The sequence below is a fragment of the Puma concolor genome, chromosome B1, assembly GCF_028749965.1.
Source record: "Puma concolor isolate L17-30 chromosome B1, mPumCon1.1.hap2, whole genome shotgun sequence".
NCBI lineage: Eukaryota > Metazoa > Chordata > Mammalia > Carnivora > Felidae > Puma > Puma concolor.
Genome location: NC_141670.1, coordinates 77,013,184 through 77,034,769, shown reverse-complemented (window position 1 = coordinate 77,034,769; position 21,586 = coordinate 77,013,184). Strand labels below are relative to the sequence as shown.

Here is a 21,586-nt window from a genome sequence, read left to right as displayed (position 1 = left end):
GAAACAAAGAGTACGTTAATTGCTGTCTTTCCCTCCCTTCTAGGATCTAAAATGTTTTCTCTTCAGGTGCCAGCAGAGATACTTATAATTTCATCTTTTCTCTAATCATACTCACTTTCACCCAGAACTTTTGTCCTGATTATCACCTAGGAGGCAGCCCAGAGGAGATGACCCTTTCCTGGGGATTGCCATATTCTGTGACCCCAACTACCCAACTCACTTCATGCAAAATGAAGATGCTTAAAGCTGCTGCAATTTTTACTTGAACAGGAAGGCCCATTTACTGAAGCACATATGGTCTCCAATACTCAAAGCATCCAACAAGGAGTTGGGCCCCCTTTTGTGGCAGGTCAAAGAGACCTGCCTTGATTACTACAGGGATTAAACATTCTAGATCCACCCACACAGTCCCCCCAAAATACTTGGTGAGCAGGCCCCTGAATTTTATTGGAGTTTATCAAACACCCCTGTTGGGAGTATGATAAAAACCAGTCAAGGCCTATAGATACTAAAGGTTCTGATTCACCAACAGGATATCTATTGTAGTGAAAATATTGGACATCAAAGGGTAGAGAAACTTGTGTTAAATCCTGGCCCACCCACTGGTGGCAAATGGCAGGGGAGTCTACTCTAAAAGTAGCAGTGACCTGGACAGAATAATCTTTGAAACATTACAAGCATTTATTACAGCACAAGTATGTACACATCAACCTCAGGTTTAGCAGCAGAATATACACTAGTACACCCGGACTGAGCCAGAGAGGCACACAGGTACATATACACAAATTCAGAAAATATTTTATAAATTAATTTTTTTCTTCATTGCAAGTTTTACCCAAATGCCATCAGTTAATTTGAATGCTTTATTTCCTGGGGCACCTGGGTGACTCAGTCATTTAAGTGTTCAACTCTTGATTTCAGCTCAGGTCATGATCTCATGGTTCATGGGCTTGAGCCCAGCATTGGGCTCTGCGCTGTCAGTGTTGAGCCTGCTTGGGATTCTCTCTCCCTCTCTCTCTTTGCCCCTCCCCAATTCAGGCTCTCTCTTGCACACTCTCGTGCTTTCTCTTTCTCTCAAAATAAACTTAAAAAAAAGAAAAAGAAAACAATCACAATCCTATTAACATACTTCTAAATTTCAATAAAAATTCCTTAATAGTATTAAATATCCACTCACACCAATTTAATTGATGATTAATCCTCTGTTGGATATAATGCTCTGATAAGCAATGAAAGTGTGAAAGCAAGGGTAGTAAGCTTCCATATGCTAAGACCATTCATGAAGTCAAAGTTGAGAAATTACTGCAGGTGTCATTAGCTCTAAGTCTGTTTGCAGAACTGTAACTGTTTTGTGTCAAAAGAAGATATAACTCACTATAGTGGTGGAAAATGACAATACCAACAGACTGTTAAAACCAAATGCTGGTAAGGAGTGAAGTAACTGGAATTCTTAAACATTACTAATAGAGTATAAAGTGGTACAACGCTTTGGAAAGCAAGCAGCTTTTTAATAAAATTACACATTTATCTGCTTCACTACTTAACAAATTTACTCCTAGATATTTATCCAAGAGAGATAAAATCCTATGTGTACAAAACGACTTAAGAATGTTGGTACTAGTCAACTGTATCTCAATAAAGCTTAGGGGGAAATATGCATACCAGCTTTATTCATAAGAGCTAAAAGCTGGAAAAAATCAATAGGAAGATGGATAAACAAATTATCATGTTTTCTTATGATGAAATACTACTGAGGAATAAAAGGGAACAGACTACTGTTACACACAACGTGGAAGAGTCTCAAAAACATCATGTTGAGCAAAAGAATCCAGAAGAACAGATATTACATTATTTCATTTTTATGACATCCTAGAACAAGCAAAACAAATCTTGGTGGTAGAGATCAGAACAGTGATGGCCTCTGCAGGGGAGGAGAGCAGGATGTGATGACTGACTGGGAAAGGGCACAAGAAACTTTCTACAGTGCTGGAAATGTTCTATGCATTTATTGATGGATATGAGTGTATAGAATTGCCAAAACTCACAGAACTGTACACTTAGTATCTACACATTTTATGTAAATTATGCTCCAATTAAAGAAAAATATGCATCTAGCCAGCTACATCATGGACTTGCTGCCATTTAGTGTCTGTCCCACTCTGCAATATGCTTTCTACACTATGAACTCACCCCTTCATATCTACTTAGGTCTGGAACCAAACCTAAATATGCTTCTTTTATCTTTCTCATGGGCTTCTTGGCTGCCCTGGTATTCAGGACTTTGGCTCTAGGTATGGCCACATGGCTAGATCTGATCTTATGTTCAACATTCCAGTGGTTATGGTTAGTATTACTGCCATCCATGGACTGATGGCAGTGTTCCTTACTGCCAAATCCTAAAGAAAATCGGACAATTTCTGCAGTTGGACACCAGCTTGAGTGATTTGGCTGCTGGCTTTGTGGGGGACATCAGTATGTGGGGTCTGCTCAGCGGGCCTATTTGTGAGCGTAATTCTGATTCTCATCTTTCCAGGGGTACTCAGCTTCTTTGGTTTCATCATTGCCCTTGTTCTCTTTACAAAGAACCCTCTCTTTGTGACCATCAAATAGAAGATGTTGTAGCAGCCATCCAGCCCTATCTAGCAGGAACAGCCAGACACACTTTTATAGGGGCAATCATCCCACCTGGTAGTTAGTCTTCTAGATGCATGACGCTTCAGTGCTCTACATTCTGTTGCTCTCTGACCTTTTCCCCAAATTCTCATTGCAGTGGACAACTAGGCCTTCTCGTAGCCCAACTAGGCCCCTCCGACCAGCAAAGATGCAGGTCTCTGTCTGTTCACCAATATTCATCTTCCCCTAGAGGACTCTGCATATACAAATGAATAGGGTAATTTTTTTTTCATCACTGTGTATGTATTTTTCAATAGCTCTGGCATTTCATAGGTCTAAAGAGAAGACACCACTGTCTCCTTAGTACAGGCATACCTCATTTAAAACAAATATTTATTTATTTATTTTGGAAGAGCGCAGGCAGGGGAGGGGCAGAGAGAGAGTGGGGGACTGAGGATCCAAAGTGGACTCTGCACTGACAGGTAACAGCAGCGAGCCCAATGTGGGGCTCGAACTCACAAACCATGAGATCATGACACGAGCTGAAGTCAGATGTTCAACCGACTGAGCCACCCAGGGACCCCAGGCATACCTCATTTTATTGCACTTCATTGCGTTTAGCAGATACAGAGTTTTTTACGAACTGAAAGTTTGTAGCAACCCTGCGTCAAGCAAGCCTATTGCGGTCATTTTTCCAAGAGCATTTGCTCAGTTTGTGTCCCTGTGCCACATTTTGGTAACTCTTCTAATATTTCAAATTTTTTCATTATTATTATATTTATAATGTTGAACTGTGATCAGTGGTCTTTGATGTTGCTATTGTAATTGTTTTCCTGAGACACAATATTGAAATTAGGCCAATTAATGATGTGCAATGGCCTCTAAGTGCTCAAGTGAAAGGAAGGGTCACACATCCCTCACTTTAAGTCAAAAGCTAGAAATAATTAAGCTTAGTGAGGAAGGCATGTTGAAAGCTGAGATGGGCCAAAAGCCAAGCCTCTTGCACAAAAGATAGTTAAATTGTGAATTCAAAGGTAAAGTTCTTACAGGAGATGAGAAGTGCTACTACTCCAGTGAACACACGAATGATAAGAAAGTGAAACAGCCTCATTGCTGATATGGATAGAAGATCAAACCGGCTCCAACATTGTCTTAAACCAAAGCCTAATCCAGAGCAAGGCTCTACCTGTCCTCAATTCTATGAGGGATGAGAGAGGTGAGGAAGCTGTAGAAGAAAAGTCTAGAGCCACAGCAAGTTATCTAGAAGATCCAGCTAAGGTAATTCATGAAGGTGGCTACACTAAACAGATTTTCAATGTAGACAAAACAGCTGTATATTGGAAGAAGATGCCATCTGGGATTTTCACAGCTAGAAAGGAGAATTCACTGCCTGGCTTTAAAACTTCAAAGGAGCGGCTGACTTTCTTGTTAGGGGTTTATGCAGCTGGTGACTTAAAGCCAGTGCTCATTTACCACTACCCAAATCATAGGGCCCATAAGAGTTATACTAAATCTGGAGCACCTGGGTGGGTCAGTTAGTTAAATGCCTGACTCTTGATTTGAGCTCAGGTCATGATCTCATGGTTTGGGAGCTTGAGCCCTGTATCGGGCTCTGTGCTGACAGTGCAAACCCTGCTTGGGATTCTCTCTCTCTTTCTCTTTCTGCCCCACCCCTGCTCGTGCACACTCTCTCAAAATAAATAAATAAACTTAAAAAAAAGTAAAAAAAAAAAAATAGTTATAGTAAATCTGCTCTGCCTTTGCTCTATAAATGGAACAACAAAGCCTGGATCACAGCACATCTGTTTACAACATGGTTTACTGAATATTTTAAGCCCACTGTTGAGACCCACTACTCAGAGAACATTCCTTTCAAAATATTACTGCTCACTGACAATGTACCTGGTCACCCAACTTTGGTGGAGAAGTACAAGATTAATGTTGTTTTCATGCCTGCTAACACAACATTGCGTTCCGTGGCCCATGGATCAAGGAACAATTGATCCATGGATCAAGGACTTTTGAGTGTTCTTATTTAAGAAATAAGGCTATGACTTCCATAAATATATATTCCTTTAATTGATTTGGTCAAAGTAAATTGAAAACCTTCTGAAAGGATTCATGATGCTGGGTGCCACTAAGAATAACTGTGATTCATCAGAAGATGGCAGATTGTCAACATGAACAGGAGTTTACAAGAAGTTGATTCCAACCCTCAAGGATGCCTTTGAGGGGTTCAAGACTTCATTGAAGGAAGTACCTGCAGATGTGGTGGAAACAGCAAGAGAACTAGAATTAGAAGTGGAGCCTGAAGATGTGTCTGAATTGCTGTGATCTCATAATACAACTTGAACAGATAAGGAGTTGCTTCTTATAGATGAATTAAGTGGTTTCTTGAGACGGAAGCTACACCCGGCAAAGAAGCTGTGAAGACTGTTGAAATGACAACAAAAACTCTAGAACATTTCGAAAACTGAGTTGATAAAGCAGTGGCAAGATTTGGGATAACTGACTCCAATTTTGACAGAGGTTCTCCTGTGGGTAAAATGTTATCAAACGGCATCACATGCTACAGAGAAATCGTTCATGAAGGGAAGAGTCAATGGATGTGGCAAACCTCACTTTGTGTTATTCTAAGAAACTGCAACAACCACCCAGACCTTCAGCAGCCACCACCCTCATTAGTCAGCAGCCATCAACATTGAGGCAAAAGGATTACGACCTGCTGAAAGCTCAGATGGTTAGCATTTTTTAGCAATTAAGCATTTTTAAATTAAGGTATGTACATTGTTTTTTAGACGTAATGTTATTCCACACTTAATAAACTACCGTATAGTGTAAACATAACTTATATATGCACCAAAAAACCAAAATATTCATTTGACTTGCTTCATCATGATATTCGCTTTGCTGCAGTGGTCTGGAACTGAACCCCCAGTATCACTGAGGTATGTCTGTATAGAGTAATCTCAGGTAGGGTACTGAATTGAAAGGTTAGTTAAATGCTCTGACACTCTTTGAAAGTAACAACTCTGCTCCTCACTGCTGGCTACCTGGGACAGGGGGAACAATGTGGTGGGCCTTAGTGGTCCTCTGAGTCAGGGCTCTATTAAATAAAAAACTTAGATATGACCGGAGAAATAAATGTCACTCCCTTTTTATTCTAATTGTAAAGCAGAACTAAATATAGGTCACTATTTTGGTATGAAGACTCTTAGTTTATTTCTTTTTTTTTTTCAACGTTTATTTATTTTTGGGACAAAGAGAGACAGAGCATGAATGGGGGAGGGGGCAGAGAGAGAGGGAGACACAGAATGGGAAACAGGCTCCAGGCTCCGAGCCATCAGCCCAGAGCCTGATGCGGGGCTTGAACTCACGGACCGCGAGATCGTGACCTGGCTGAAGTCGGACGCTTAACCGACTGCGCCACCCAGGCGCCCCAAGTTTATTTCTGTTAAAAGAGGATATACGACCAAAGGTAATTTTCCTTTCTGAATTATAAACTTTAGTTCTTACTTCTCCTGAAAAATATTTCAAGTTATTGCCTAATTTACAGTATTTGAAGATAAATAATCCATGGCTTACATGCCATTAAGATTCCTTAAAAAAAAAATCTAGAATGTATCCCATCCTCAAATATACATTTATTAAATAGCTTAACAGTGCCTGAGTTAATCTATTAGACTCCAAAATACAACAGTTTTTCGCACTATATGTGTATGAAAAGCTAGGTTTAGGAATCGTTGCTGTTACCAAGAGCACAGCCCTACAGTCACACCTTCTCATGATCTGATGCTTCAAGCATTCATATATTCTCTACTACACTGAAAAGGAATGCCCATTAATGAATCAGTTCATGCCTAGGTAACATCAATATAAATTGTGTACATAAAATTGAGAAACTAAGCAGGATTTTTTTTTTTTGAGGAAATAAATTTAAGACTTTATTCTCTGCAACTCATTCTAATCGTAAGTGTTATATCTGAGAAGCTATGGTTTTTTTTTTTTTAAGTTTATTTATTTTGAGAGAGAGGGAATTCCAAGTAGGCACCACACTGGCAGTGTGGGGCCCAACGTGGGGCTGGAACTCATGAACTATGAGATCATGACATGAATCGAAACCAATAGTTGGATGCTTAAGCGAATGAGCTACCCAGGGGCCCCATATCTGAAACGTTTTGTTTATAGACAATAAAACAGATGAAATCTACTTGTTTAACGTATCACGTTAGCACAACAAAAAAAGTACTCAACTGGAAATCAGTAGAACTAGCTAGGTTTCGCTTTAAGCTCTGCCATACCTGTATGACCTTAGGCAAATCATTTAATCTCTGCAGGTTGAGAGCTCTGGTCTGCACTCTTCTGTGGTTTAACAGGATGAGCTTGCAATTAGGAGAGAGGCCCCTAGATGGTGCTGTTGTTCTGACTTAGGCTTTGTATTTTTTTTCCCCTCTATAATTACAGTGAAGTAAAAAGGCATAGGTTAGAAAATGATTTCCTATTAGTTCTGAAAAAAATCCAGTGTTAAATATTCAAAATGGCATTGAATTATGAATCATATGGTTCGTGTACATTTGGCATTAATTGAAAGGAATAAACTATTAATGATTATAACAAATATTCCCTTATAATGAGCTCAAATATCCATCGCTATTTCACTAGGTATATTTATCTCAGCTTAAGAAACTGAGATACTAAAATAAAAACCAAACAATTATTGTTAAAAGAGTACTGATGTATAATAAATCCTATAGAAAAAAAATTTTTTTTCAAATGCTAGTTCTAACAATAAATCTTGATAAATGCAGACTGTTTTTCACTATGAATGTTTCAGGCTGTATTTAAAACCTGTGATTTCCATGAGCCCAGTGACAGATATCTTACATTACCCCTCCATCTATATAAACAAAATCTACTTTAAAAAAAAAGTAGATTAGGGGCGCCTGGGTGGCGCAGTCGGTTAAGCGTCCGACTTCAGCCAGGTCACGATCTCGCGGTCCGGGAGTTTGAGCCCCGCGTCAGGCTCTGGGCTGATGGCTCGGGGACTGGAGCCTGTTTCTGATTCTGTGTCTCCCTCTCTCTCTGCCCCCTCCCCCGTTCATGCTCTTTCTCTCTCTGTCCCAAAAATAAATAAAAAAAACGTTGAAAAAAAAATTAAAAAAAGTAGATTAAAAAAAAAAATATTTAATGGGGCGCCTGGGTGGCGCAGTCAGTTAAGCGTCCGACTTCAGCCAGGTCACGATCTCGCGGTCCGGGAGTTCGAGCCCCCCGTCAGGCTCTGGGCTGATGGCTCAGAGCCTGGAGCCTCTTTCCGATTCTGTGTCTCCCTCTCTCTCTGCCCCTCCCCCGTTCATGCTCTGTCTCTCTCTGTCCCAAAAAAAAAAATAAAATAAAAACGTTGAAAAAAAAAATATTTAAGTATTTTAAAGGATAAGAATAATGTATTAAGTGACTTCTCTAGTTTCAATCCACTAAAGAAAAAGGATTTGAAGATTCTAGTTTGAGTAGGCTTGGATGTACAATATCAGGTTTCATCTAAAATTACTGAAAGGAAAAAGTATATTTCTATTCCTCCCCTATGAAATTCACCGAGTGTAATATGTTCAATCAATACAGACAACAAGGAAATACCTATGAAAACCCATACTGAGCAACATTCCGGCATTTTGTCAGTTGACTGGGTAATAAGTGGCAAGCAAAAAAGGTGTCATGAAGGAGTGAAATGATACAAACTGTGAATTTTGTTTCAATGAAGATTTTTGTCTACAAATTAAGGAGGAAAAATACTGGATCTTGGGGATCTGAGATAGTATTGCTATATGTGAAAGCTTTCCATCTAACCAACCAATCTACCAATCATCCAACCAACCAACCAACCAACCAACCAACTTTTATTGAGTCTACATACAGGGTGCAAAGGGCTGGAGATACAAAGGTACCATCTCCATTCTCAAAAAACTCAGTCGAGTATGAGAAAAGGACTTTGAAAAATTCAGCTCAGTTTATTATAGTGTCAAGTAGATTTACAACTATTGCACTTATCATTCTGCTAACACAAGGCCAAAATTTAAGAGGAATATTTTTCTCCAATAAAGCTAGGCTTTCATGATCTTTGATATATGATGTTAAAATTACACAGGCAAAATAACATACCCCCATCCTATTCCAGACACATCCCCACTTCCTTATTGTTGTGCACCTTGCTGCAAATAAGAATTTAGTCAAGATAATGCTAAGTCATTCATTTCTTGTAAAATTACTCTTGAGATTTGACAAGAGTTTTCTTTATACTGTCCTCTTTAACCAAAATGTAAGAAAAACAGCTCCCATATTCCCAAATCAATTGTAATCATGTAAATGGAAGATGAATTTCCATCAAAGACAGTAAACATCTCTTCCCTTACAAAAACCCCACATGGTGTTCACATAACGGTTTGACGACTGGCTGCCTAACTTTTGGACAATGGGAAATCATAACAAAAGCAAACAAGTGGTCTAGTATATGAATTCTTCTCAAAAATAGAAGAAAGTCATGAACATTGTTGGGCAAGTGTTTTACATTTCCAATGAAATTCTATTCCATTGATCTGTTTGAAGATTGTCTTCGACCTATTTGGCTTAAGCCCATAAACTGTAATTGATTCAGTCACATAAAGAACCACTTTTATCTTAAGCCTGGAATGCATAACAAATGGATACCAGGAAAGTGGTTTTTCATTTGCTCTAATAATTTGTTCAGGGATGAGCTGGGGGAAAAAGCCCAAATAACTATCAGCCTTCGGTCTTCTTAAATTATTTTTCATTCTGATTATAATGGGAAGAAATGAGCTGTGGGGGTTTGGTGTTTTCTGTTTTAACCGTTGCTCTGTATTCTGAGATATATGCAATTCATAATGTACCACTATAACAAGACAGTTTTTATATATTACTGGGGTAACGCAAAGAAAATGAATTTTTCTTTGGGTACCAGTAATTGTCAAAAGAATGATTGCAGATTCAGAAAATGTGCTTTATAATAACCCTGTTAACATAAAATATACATGGAAGAGAGAAGGTATGGCAGGTAGGTGGAATGATTGGTTAGTTGTATTAGCAAGGCATTTCAAGATGATTTTGGTTCTTTTGACTAAGATACATCAAATTTTAATCACCCTTAAATCCTTAGACAAAGGGGAAATACTTAGTAACACAAGGAGCATTCGATGAGCACGAGCTGATTCACCACGTGCTTATAAAGGCCCCAACTAGTTAATAAACTGCCTCACCTGAAGCAGAGATTTGCCCTGGTAATAAGGGATAATGCGCTTAAGTGGTTAGAATTAATTTGAATATCAACAATGAAATTTAGATTACCAACCATGTCCTGATAGTTACAGCACGGAGAATATCAAATGTCCTCTTTTTAAACTAAAGTAAAAAATGGAACAAGCATGGTTAATTTCCTTGTGCTGATGAAAAGATGTCTAAGTGCAACTTTTGCTTCTAAGCCTCCCCATGCTGCCATGTCACCTGACTCTCTCCCCAGAGGAAGTGTCTGTCTGCCTTGCTAATCCTGCTTGATGTCTTCCTTGATAGAACATCAAGGCTTGCTTATGGGTTTCCATGTACAGGTTTCTACTGTGAATGAAAGCTGACTAAAAAATCATATTCTGCTTTCAGAAAATTCTAGTGTACCATGTACAGCATAGGTATTTCATTCAGTTTAAAAAAATAGTGCAAAAACATATCTGATAGTCAAAGTGATAGTTCAAGTGAGTTCTTGTGCTGAAAAACACAGTCAAGCTTCACCTTTAGCTGACTTGTCAAAACTGAACATAGTTTTTGGGAAATATTCCAGATTTTCCCATTAGTTCTCCACTCATCCAGTCATCATCTACAGATTCCAGCTCTGTTATGATGTCTCCAGCCTGTAAGAACACAAAAATTGGAAATAATGATTAGTTTCTGTCGAGAATAAGCATGGTAAGCAGTCTACCTGGACAGGCATGGTTAATCTTCTCTTTATGTAACTCACTGATCCTGATTTGCCCAGAGGATTAAATGATACACCACAAAGATGATCTATACCTTATGACACCATTTACTTGTATGCCACTTCTCCTCAGAGCCTGTTCCTTTGCCTTTCTCACCCTTGCTGTACTTTTATTTTCCTGTTTGCATTTTGTGCCCTCCCCCCAATCACTCCTAATCTAAAATACTTCTTTAATAATAGTATTAGCTGTCCTAATATTATATATATAGTTTTTCACGTAATAATTCCTTATTGAGTACCCACCATATGTCAGACACTGTTCTGAGCATTATGGCTACAACAATGAATTAAGACTTCAGTTTAGAGTAGGGAGACAAATAAATAAGCTGGCAGAGGAGGACAGACAGTGTGGGACTGCCTTCTCATTAGGGCAGTCAGGGAATGCCCCATTGAAGGTGACATTTAAACAAAGACTTGGAGGTAAGAGAATAAGTCCTGTGCTTATGATAGGTCGTGTCCTACCTTATGTACTTCATAGGAATTAACTCATTTAAACAACACTGCATCCTAGAGGTGGTTACTATTATTGTGCCATTTTAAGAGAGAGATCCTTACAGACTTCTGTATTTTAAAGAGAAGGAACTTGAAGCCCAAAGAGATCACATAGATTCCTTGGTGTCACATATCTAGTTAGTGGTAGAGACAGGATTCCAATCTAGTGTGATTTCGAGGGCCTGTATTGCTAACCATTGGGCAACATGGCCACCACATCTTACAGTGGACTTTTTACTTAGAAAGGCTTTTATTATAATTGCCTTTCCCAACATCCTGAGCATTTTGTACTCCACATTTATTCTTCCACCTAATGGTATCCTCTTCTACCATTTGGTTTATTCCATGCTTCTGTGGTCTCACGATCAACTTTACATTCTTTCCTGTCTTTAAAGGGCTTCTCCCTGACTCAGAACACTGATTTACCCTCATCAGGTTAGTCAAAGAAGCTGTATGTCTCATTCATGTGAATGTTATAATTCCTCAACAGATGAGGACATAATTTTTACAATTATCTCCTGAAACTATTTTGTTCCTTATGGATTCTAACCATTTCTTAGAATCTGGGTTTAAGATTCTATAATGGTTCAAGATGACCCTGGCTACTTTTAAGAATATCTTTATCAGGCTAAATGGATTTTATTTGTAGCACTAGTACATTGCCCTCTGGAAAAATGGTTTGATTTAAGGCCTTTCTTTATGGAAAATGGAAAGGAAAAATGCTGACTATCAAATGTCATTAATTTACTTTACTCTGCCAAAATCCGTAAAAATTCTGGCTGTTCAAAATTTATATTATAAATAAGTTCCTTCTGGTTCCTAAATTATGACATAATAGTTGAATGAAACTTTTTTTTTTTTGGCTCTGGTCCTTATGTACATACCATGTCAGTTTTCTAATGGCTAGCACAATTTCTTTTTCAAAAAAAAGTTCTACTAATATTCTGTAAATATTTAATAAAACATTAATGATTAACAATACTGACAGCTGTGAATTCCTTAACTAAAAAACTCTAGGGGCGCCTGCGTGGCTCAGTCGGTTAAGCGTCAGACTTTGGCTCAGGTCACGATCTTGCGGTCTGTGAGTTTGAGCCCCATGTCGGGCTCTGTGCTGACTGCTCAGAGCCTGGAGCCTGTTTCAGATTCTGTGTCTCCCTCTCTCTCTGACTATCCCCCGTTCATGCTCTGTCTCTCTGTCTCAAAAATAAATAAACGTTAAAAAAAAAATTAAAAAAAATAAAACAAAACAAAAAAAAAGAATGCAGAATATCTCATAAAAAAAAAAAACACTCTAGAATTACCTTGCTTTCAGACAGTCATTTGTAAAATGAAGACAACCTATTTTCTAGAGGATACTATGAGGTCTGTTATTACACTGACATTAAGGCCAAAATAACATCTAAATACTTTGAATCCAGATTGTTCACTTGCAGTAAAGATCACAAGAATGAAGTATGAGCCACTGATGCCCATGACTGAAAGGGACTATGGCAATGGTTTCCAAACATTTGGATTTTAAGGACCAAGAAATTAAGAGGGAAAAAAAAAAAAAAAGGAACTGATGCAGGGTCACCAAATTATAATTCTGCATTAAGAAATATCATCATTTACTAACAACATTTTATAAAAGAAATGACATTTTAAAATGAAAAAGATAGAAGAAATTCTCAGAATGGAAAACTCTGTAACAAAATAGAAAAGTCAGCAACTTTATACAGACTTTATCTCTGCATTGTCCCTCACTCCGTGACTCCCCAAGATCCCCGTTTTGTTTTAGACGGGTGTGGGGGTACCCACAACATCAAGTCTCATCTTGCCCAGTCACTCCTTTCTATTGTAGCCCCGCCTCTGGCTGCTTATCTCTGATGATGGAGAATTTCCCAGCGTCTGACATGGGCTGTTCTGACAGCAACTACTACAACACCCATCCTCCTTCCTCTTAGAACAGTTCCAGGGGCGCCTGGGTGGCTCAGTCGGTTGACCCTCCGACTTCGGATCAGGTCATGATCTCACGGTCTGTGAGTTGGAGCCCCGCGGCGGGCTTTGTGCTGACAGCTCAGAGCCTGGAGCCTGCTTCAGATTCTGTGTCTCCCTCTCTTTGACCCTCCCCCATTCATGCTCTGTCTCTATCTCAAAAATTAATAAACATTAAAAAAAAAAAAAAAAAAAGAACAGTTCCAAAGTACTGTCCTGAGTGCTGTCCTCTGACCATGGTCCAGCTGTAGGCTGGGGAAAGAGGATCATGGAAATACTCAGTTTTTACTCAAAAAACAAACAAAAAAGAAGAGGTACTTCTTCAGTAAAGTAAGACTAAATTTTAGGCCTCTAAAAAAAAAAACCTTTGCAAAGGAACTTAACCTTTTGGGATCATTTCCTCAAATTCTAATCAGTGTTTTTGTGGACAATACTCCAGTGTCTTAGGAACACTACTGCAGCCGCCATTGGTGGTAGGTACCATCTGATCTCAAAGAGGACAGTAGCAGGCTGCCAAGGCCATGTAGAGAATCATCCTTTTCTAGGGATGAATGAAAACTCCAATATTGTTGAGGTCAGATGTTACAAGGCCTAGGAATAAGGAAGTCGTTGGGGATTGTAGGGCTATCAAGTCAGGAAGGTTTTAAGGACCTAAACACCTTGCTGATAATTTAAATGTGCCCTATTCACCTTCTCTAATTCCGTCCATTAGAATTAGGGTCTGAGATCTGTTCATTCTTAGCTAATGATCAATACTTCACCCAAATGTTCCACCCTTCAGTAGAAGACACTTCAAAATTTATTAATGCGGTTACAAAAAGACACACATTCTGACCTTAAAGGAAAGTTCATCTTCATTCTCCCCATGGAAATCATATAAGGCTTTGGCCTTCTTCCCCTTAAGTGCTAAAGCAGACATACTTTTTGCCTCAGCTGTGAAGATACCAAAAATTCAAATATGTATAGAAAGACATTAGACTAAAACACAAATCAAACATTTTAAGAACTGCTCCCCCCACCCCCCCACCCCCACGCTTTTCATTCCCAGGACAGAATAATTTCAATTAATTTTGAATTTATTTAACTTGCAAAAAGGTGATGTTTTCCTAGCAGGAAAAAAACTATACAAAATACATTTAGTAGACAAAATTAGCCACTATTAAGTGAAGGCATTTTTGTCTTCCCCTCCCCCCATAACGCCAACAAAGTATATGAAGAGAGTTTCCATAAATTTATGAATCAACTCTTTCAAATGTAGGCAAACAAGTTAAACTGAGCATAGCCAGAGGGAAAAGAAATATATATAATTTCAAAGGTTTCAGGCTTTCTCCCCTTAGAGAGTAACTGTTATTTCTGTAGTTGTCACACCTTGGCAGGGCCGCACAAAGACTGCCGGGAAGATCCCCTCCCTGTCATGCAGTCTGCCTTTGTACCAGTCAGAGTCCACATGCTCAAGGATCAGGATCCGGTCTCCCCTCCTGAAAGCTAAGTCTTCACTGGTCTCTGCTGTAAAACTGTGAAGCGCTTCACACCATTCTCCAGAAAGACTATTATTATCCTGTTACAAATCAGAAGTTTGGTAAGGAACGTGAGATTTTATTTGACATTGATTTCTACAAAGCTTAAAAAGCAATGGGGGAAAAAGCTAAGGGGTCATAAGATTTCAAAGCCTGAACGCTTCTTTCAATCACCTAACATTTTATGTTGCTACCAGCTTTCAGAAATAAAAGTTTCCAATAACTTTTTTTCTTAAAAATATAATTCTAAATGACAGATACGATGGGATTTCTAGCTTTTCTGCTTTTAAAGTACATATAGTACTTAAGCAAAAACTTTTCTGTAAGTATGATCTATGACATTAGTTACATTAAAAACATTAGGTAAAAGCATATAGTATTTATGACACTATGAGAAAACTCTGGTAAAGCACATAATTTTCAGTGAAGCTCTTCTTTACCTAAATTATGAACAGGCTGTTAATCCCTGGTCTTTACCTGATTCAGAGGCTATCAGATTCCATACCATGGGACTTCATTAATTCACATTTTTAATTTTATGAGGTGTAGTTAGCTGTAAGGCTGCCAGGGTAATGACCCAAACATGGTGGGTTAGTATGATGGAATGCTCCAACAAGAATGCTTTTACCCCAAACACACCGGAGGAGGGTTTTGCTCTGCAAAAAGGTGACTCTGCCAAGTCAAGATGGGAAGCCCATGTTTGAGGAGCTTAAGCAGGGAAGAGAGGATAATGCTAAGGCAAAGGGTTGGAGCTAGACAGGCCTAGGTTTCAGACCCACCCCCAGCTTCACCTTAGTGTTGCGGCAAGGATCAAATGAGGTCATGCATGTAAGCACACTTGGCACAGTGCCTAACACATCTTAAGTTTGCAACAACTGATGGCTTATAATACAAAAACAAAAAAAGCAAACGAAAACCCCTCTTGTTCTTGCACTTGAGTAATCAATACTAACGAATGGTACTTTTGTTCCCAAGACATGTAGGCAGCAACATGAATATTTCCTTCTGGAGAACTGTAGTCACCTTCTTCCCTGTTTGATTTAATCAGTGCGTGGTGATGAAAGAATTAAGAGACACACAGCCCAATTACCAGTGACATATTGACAATGACCCCATCAGGCTCATTCTTCTACAATATGCTGCAAATAAACAATGGAAGTCATCCACATTCCTAATTCAGTTTAGATACTTCTGAAGTCATGCTACATAAAGTTTTTAAGCCATTTTTTCTCTCATTATACAAATATTACAAATGCTCCCAAACACCTGGAAAGTTTGAAAATGTATGAAGAAGTGAAGAGGTGGGGGGGAAAACCCACCCACCTAGATAATCTTACCACCTAAAGGCAACTAGGCAATTGCATGTTAACAAATGTATTTCCTTCTAGTCTTTTTATGCTATATATTCAATTTCCCTATAACATATTTTCCTCCCATGACATTTATTTTATAAATCTAGTATTCATGGCCTCAGAACATTCTCCTAATAATGGTCATAGTTAGGTTGCTTCTAGTTTTTTCCTATTATAAAAACAGCACTATGACCATCTTTGTGACTAAAATCTTGTCCCATTTTTTTTTTATCCTCTTCTTGGGGTGAGAAACAATAATAATGTAATAATCTGTACTTTCTCTTTTTTTAAATTTATTTATTTTGACAGAGACAGCGTGAGCAGGGAAGGGGCAGAGAGAGGTGAAGAAAGAATCCCAGTCAGGCTCAGCACCACTAGTGCAGAGTCCTACTAGGGGCTCGATCTCACCAACCATGAGATCATGACCCGAGCTGAAGTCAAGAGTTGGACGCTTAACTGACTGAGCCACCCAGGTGCCCCTGTACTTCCTCTATTTTAGCATTCATATAATTACTTGTTTAGTGTTGAACTGTATTGAATCTTTGTTAAATGGATAGGTTAATGGTATCCTATTGCTGCTTTACAAGGTATTTCTTTGATTACTAATAAGGTGAATTTTTTTTCTTTTTTTTTTAATGTTTATTCATTTTTGAGAGAAAGAGTGAGAGAAAACATGAGTGGGAGAGGGGCAGAGAGAGGGGGGGGAAAGAGGATCTGAAGAGGACAGCAGCAAGCCTGATGTGGGCTTGAACTCACAAACTGTGATATTGTGACTTGAGCTGAAGTCAGACATTCAACCAACTGAGCCACACAGGCGCCCTAGTTAAAAACTTTTTTAATATCAGGGCACCTGGGTGGTTCAGCTCCTTAAGCATTCAACTTCAGCTCACGTCATGACCTTACAGTTCGTGAGTTTGAGCCCTGTGTCAGACAGACAGTGCTGGTAGCCCAGAGCCTGGAGCCTGCTTTGGATTTTGTGTCTCCCTTGCTCTCTGCCCCTCCCCTGCTTGTGCTGTCTCTCTCTCTCTCAAAAATAAATAAACATTAAAAAAAATTTAAGGGATGCCTGGGTGGCTCAGTCAGTTGAGCGTCCAACTTCAGCTCAGGTCATGATTTCGCGGTTCATGAGTTCGAGTCTCACCTCAGGCTCTGTGCTGACAGCTCAGAGCCCGGAGCCTGCTTTGGATTCTGTGTCTCCCTTTCTCTCTGCCCCTCCCCTGCTCATGCTCTGTCTCTCTCTCTCTTTCTCTCTCAAAAATAAACACTAAAAAATATATATATTAAAAATAAACTTAAAAAGGGGCACCTGGGTGGCTCAGTTGGTTAAGTGTCTGACTTTAGCTTGGGTCACAATCTCACAATTTGTGGGTTTGAGCCCCATGTCGCGCTCTGTGCTGACAGCTCAGAACCTGGAGTCTGCTTCAGATTCTGTGTCTCCCTCTCAATCTGTCCCTCCCCCACTCTCACTCTGTCTCTCTCTCAAAAATAAACATTAAAACTAAAGGACAACCAATGGAATGGGAAAAGATATTTGCAAATGACATATCGGACAAAGGGCTAGTATCCAAAATCTATAAAGAGCTCACCAAACTCCACACCCGAAAAACAAATAACCCAGTGAAGAAATGGGCAGAAAACATGAATAGACACTTCTCTAAAGAAGACATCCGGATGGCCAACAGGCACATGAAAAGATGCTCAATGTTGCTCCTCATCAGGGAAATACAAATCAAAACTACACTCAGATATCACCTCATGCCGGTCAGAGTGGCCAAAATGAACAAATCAGGAGACTATAGATGCTGGAGAGGATGTGGAGAAACGAGAACCCTCTTGCACTGTTGGTGGGAATGCAAACTGGTGCAGCCACTCTGGAAAACCGTGTGGAGGTTCCTCAGAAAATTAAAAATAGACCTACCCTATGACCCAGCAGTAGCACTGCTAGGAATTTACCCAAGGGATACAGAAGTACTGATGCATAGGGGCACTTGTACCCCAATGTTTATAGCAGCACTCTCAACAATAGCCAAATTATGGAAAGAGCCTAAATGTCCATCAACTGATGAATGGATAAAGAAATTGTGGTTTATATACACAATGGAGTACTACGTGGCAATAAGAATGAAATATGGCCCTTTGTAGCAACGTGGATAGAACTGGAGAGTGTGATGCTAAGTGAAATAAGCCATACAGAGAAAGACAGATACCATATGTTTTCACTCTTATGTGGATCCTGAGAAACTTAACAGAAGTCCATGGGGGAGGGGAAGGGAAAAAAAAAAAAAAAAAAAAAAGAGGTTAGAGTGGGAGAGAGCCAAAGCATAAGAGACTCTTAAATACTGAGAACAAACTGAAGGTTGATGGGGGGTGGGAGGGAGGAGAGGATGGGTGATGGGTATTGAGGAGGGCACCTTTTGGGATGAGCACTGGGTGTTGTATGGAAACCAACTGGACAATAAATTTCATATATTGAAAACAAAAATAAAGGAAGTAATAAAATAAACATTAAAAAAACAAAAATATTTTTAAAGTTTAATATCAGTCACTTACAGTATCTCTTTTATGAATATTCCAATCATGTCTTTTTCCTTGTTTTCTATCAGCATTTGCATGTCTTTCTAACCCATTTGCATGAGCTCTAATATACAGAGTAAAAGGAATTACCAATTTATTTCAAACATTTGCAACATGAATTGAAATTTTCTCTTGATACTTATGATAATTATGATTTTAATATTCCTCCAAGAGTTGAAACCTGATTTTCACTACGGTTACCCATTCAAGAAGCCTACCTGAGAATTTGCACCAGAATCTTCTTTTTTGGCCTTGGGTGGTGTTTTTGTGCCTACGTTAAAAAAAAAAAAAAAAAAAGTTAAAACTTTACATGTAAAGACAATGTATTAGTATTGGAGAAAAACCATAGAGAGAGAATAAAAAGTCTGGGACTCCAGACCAGTCTCTTCATGTAATGACTAACTTTGACTGGTACCATCCTCCCTGGGTCTGTTTCATTTACTGTAAGGTAGGATACACATTAGTTATACTAGATAGTCCACTTCTGTTTAAAAGTCTATGATTCCTTACCATTTTTGATATGAAGCTATTGCTAACAACCTAAAACACCAAAACTAGATCTTTGTGAGAGATTACCACAACAAAGACTATCCCAATAATTAGTACCATTTAAAAACCATTTTTCAAAAAAAAATAAATAAAAACCATTTTTCTTTCTACTTTAACAAATATGGATTATTAAGCAGTTTAAGTATTATCCTTTTTAAAAAAATTTTTATATGTTTATCTTTGAGAGAGAGAGAGAGAGAGAGGGAAAGAGAGAGAGAGAGTGCAAGCAGGGTAAGGGCAGAGACAGAGGGGGATAGAGGGTCCGAAGTGGGCTCTGTACTGACAGCAGAGGGCCCAATATGGGGCTCGAACTCGCAAATTACGAGATCATGACCTGAGCTGAAGTCGGGTGCTTAACTGATTGAGCCACACAGGTGCCCCTTAAGTATGATCCTGTTATTTGGTTTAGTTGAATTAGGACATAATAAAATAATAAAAAACCATATTCTCTATACTCACTTGAAATGTTTGCACCAGAGATGGGATGATCTTCCATGAGTTCTACAAAGTTAAGAGGGAAAATCCCAATTCTGTCTCGAAGTTCTCCTCTGGCCCATTCTTCATTCACATACTCTTTAAGAATAATAATTTCTCCCTCTGAGAAACTTAACTCATCCTTCTGGTCTCCAATATATTCAAACCGAGCAATACATCTTGGGCCTCTGAACAAAGAAGATCATGTTTGTGAGTTAAACTAGAGAGTACTAACTTTCAAAATGCTTTAAAACCTTAATTTAGTCTTTCAATAAATACTTATTCTGTGTTTACTATGGAACAAGATATACTAGGCATAATTTAAAAATTTCCATAAAAAGAATAAGCTACATTTCTAAATGATAGTCCTCACTTTTTAGATATGAACTTACTCACTCAAGAAGGCTAAAGTAAAAAAAAAAAAAAAAAAAGGTTAACATCAAGGTCACAGAGTACATGAGAATTACAAAGGAGACCCCTGTGGCCAGTCTATACTGGTATATCTCTTGATCACCTTTACTCCTTTACTCCATTACATGTCTTTGTATATGTAGGCCGGCTGAATCTGAACCCTCTCAATCCTAACTGCACTGAGTTCACGAGTTGCCAACCCTGAGAATCTCGGGGCAAGACAGGAAAATTCCGTGGCCAAATGCAATGGGCAGAAGCTGGGCAGAGTATCCTCAATATATGCTGAATCATCAGTGAGTTGTCTATAGAGAGAAATGGCCTTCCCAACTGGAAGGTTAGAAGAAAACAGAAACCGGGCAAATAACAATTTTATATCTAACACTGTTGTTTTACAGATGCTTTCCGTATCACCTTTAAAAAGGCTTCACTTCTGATTATGAGAACAATCCTTTAATGATCTGCAATTGTGACTGAAAATAAGATAAAAGTAGAGATAAAATTATATCCCCGAAGGCATGATTTAATACCAAACCTTCGATTTAAGGCTTTAGAAAGGGAAGTTTCAATAGCAACAGTCTAAAGAGATGCAATTGCCTGAAGAGAAAAGGTTGGTACTGGCACCAATCAAAGTCTGATTTAAGTCAGGTCAATGGATCAATAGCTGTGAAGGCCCATTTTAAATTCAACCTGCTGACACAGTAAACACTGCTTAAAAATAGGAGAAAAATTGAACTCGAAGTAGAATTCAACTACAGTGGCATCAGAAGTTTTCTTATTTGTGGTAACCTTTGCATTTATTTTCTGGAGTCCTCGGGGAGCATCTCCTTATGTCTGACCTATTCAAAGACAGGTTTACAGTCTTCAGCAGGTAGTGAATTCCACTAATTTGCTCATTTAACTGGAATATAAAGTTGCATTGTGGCAGTGTTTTAAATCACAAAGGAGTTACAGTGGTGCATAAAAGGGTATATAAATTTATGGAAAGGTTTTCAGACATAAAGGAAGACCTCTCCAACTTAACTCTTCCTTTACTTTCTTCTAGTTCCTCTAAAAAACAAAACAATACAAAATGTCTAGCAAGTTTTATAGGGTTCCTATTTCTATAAGATTAAAATATTTTCTGTGGCAAAAATATCTGAACCTTCTAAAAATATGTTGGTAGATAAACACCAGAAGGCCAAAGCAAAATGCTCTGGATAACGAAACTGTCTCTGCTCAAGCTCAGGCCAGGCTGTGGGAAGTTCTAGGATAGACAGTCTGTGGCTCTGTGTGTGTGTCTATATGTCCTGTATGACAGAGTATTGTTTATGCCAGCTTCTTCCAACATGTCGCATTTTCATCAGAATTTTAATCCACTAAGGCTTTTTATTTTTATTCATTTATTTTAAAAACAGATTTCACTTTTAAGCAATCTTTACACCCAACATGGGGCTCAAACTTAACAACCCCGAGGATCAAGAGTCACATGCTCTACCAGCTGAGCCAGCCTGGTGCCCCCCACTAAGGCAAAGTTTTCCTCATAATTACAAAAACACACTGAGAATGTGAATAATCACACATCTGAAGTGTTTTCAGTTTGGTAATTCTTTAGGATATAA

The 21,586-nt window shown here is 38.7% G+C and overlaps 1 protein-coding gene across 1 annotated transcript in view; it reads right to left on the bottom strand.

Moving 5' to 3' along the window:
• Window positions 1–8,592: 8,592 nt before the first annotated feature.
• SH3D19 (SH3 domain containing 19) overlaps window positions 8,593–21,586 on the bottom strand; it is a 193,929-nt gene continuing 180,935 nt past the window's right edge. Inside the window, exons 19-23 of the mRNA XM_086702952.1 lie at window positions 19,563–19,765; window positions 18,772–18,825; window positions 14,480–14,665; window positions 13,947–14,044; window positions 8,593–10,520 (exon numbers count right to left, since the gene is read on the bottom strand). Of these exons, the coding sequence (XP_086559078.1) occupies window positions 10,416–10,520; window positions 13,947–14,044; window positions 14,480–14,665; window positions 18,772–18,825; window positions 19,563–19,765 (646 nt within the window). The 3' untranslated portion in view covers window positions 8,593–10,415. The remainder of the gene's footprint in view (window positions 10,521–13,946; window positions 14,045–14,479; window positions 14,666–18,771; window positions 18,826–19,562; window positions 19,766–21,586) is intronic.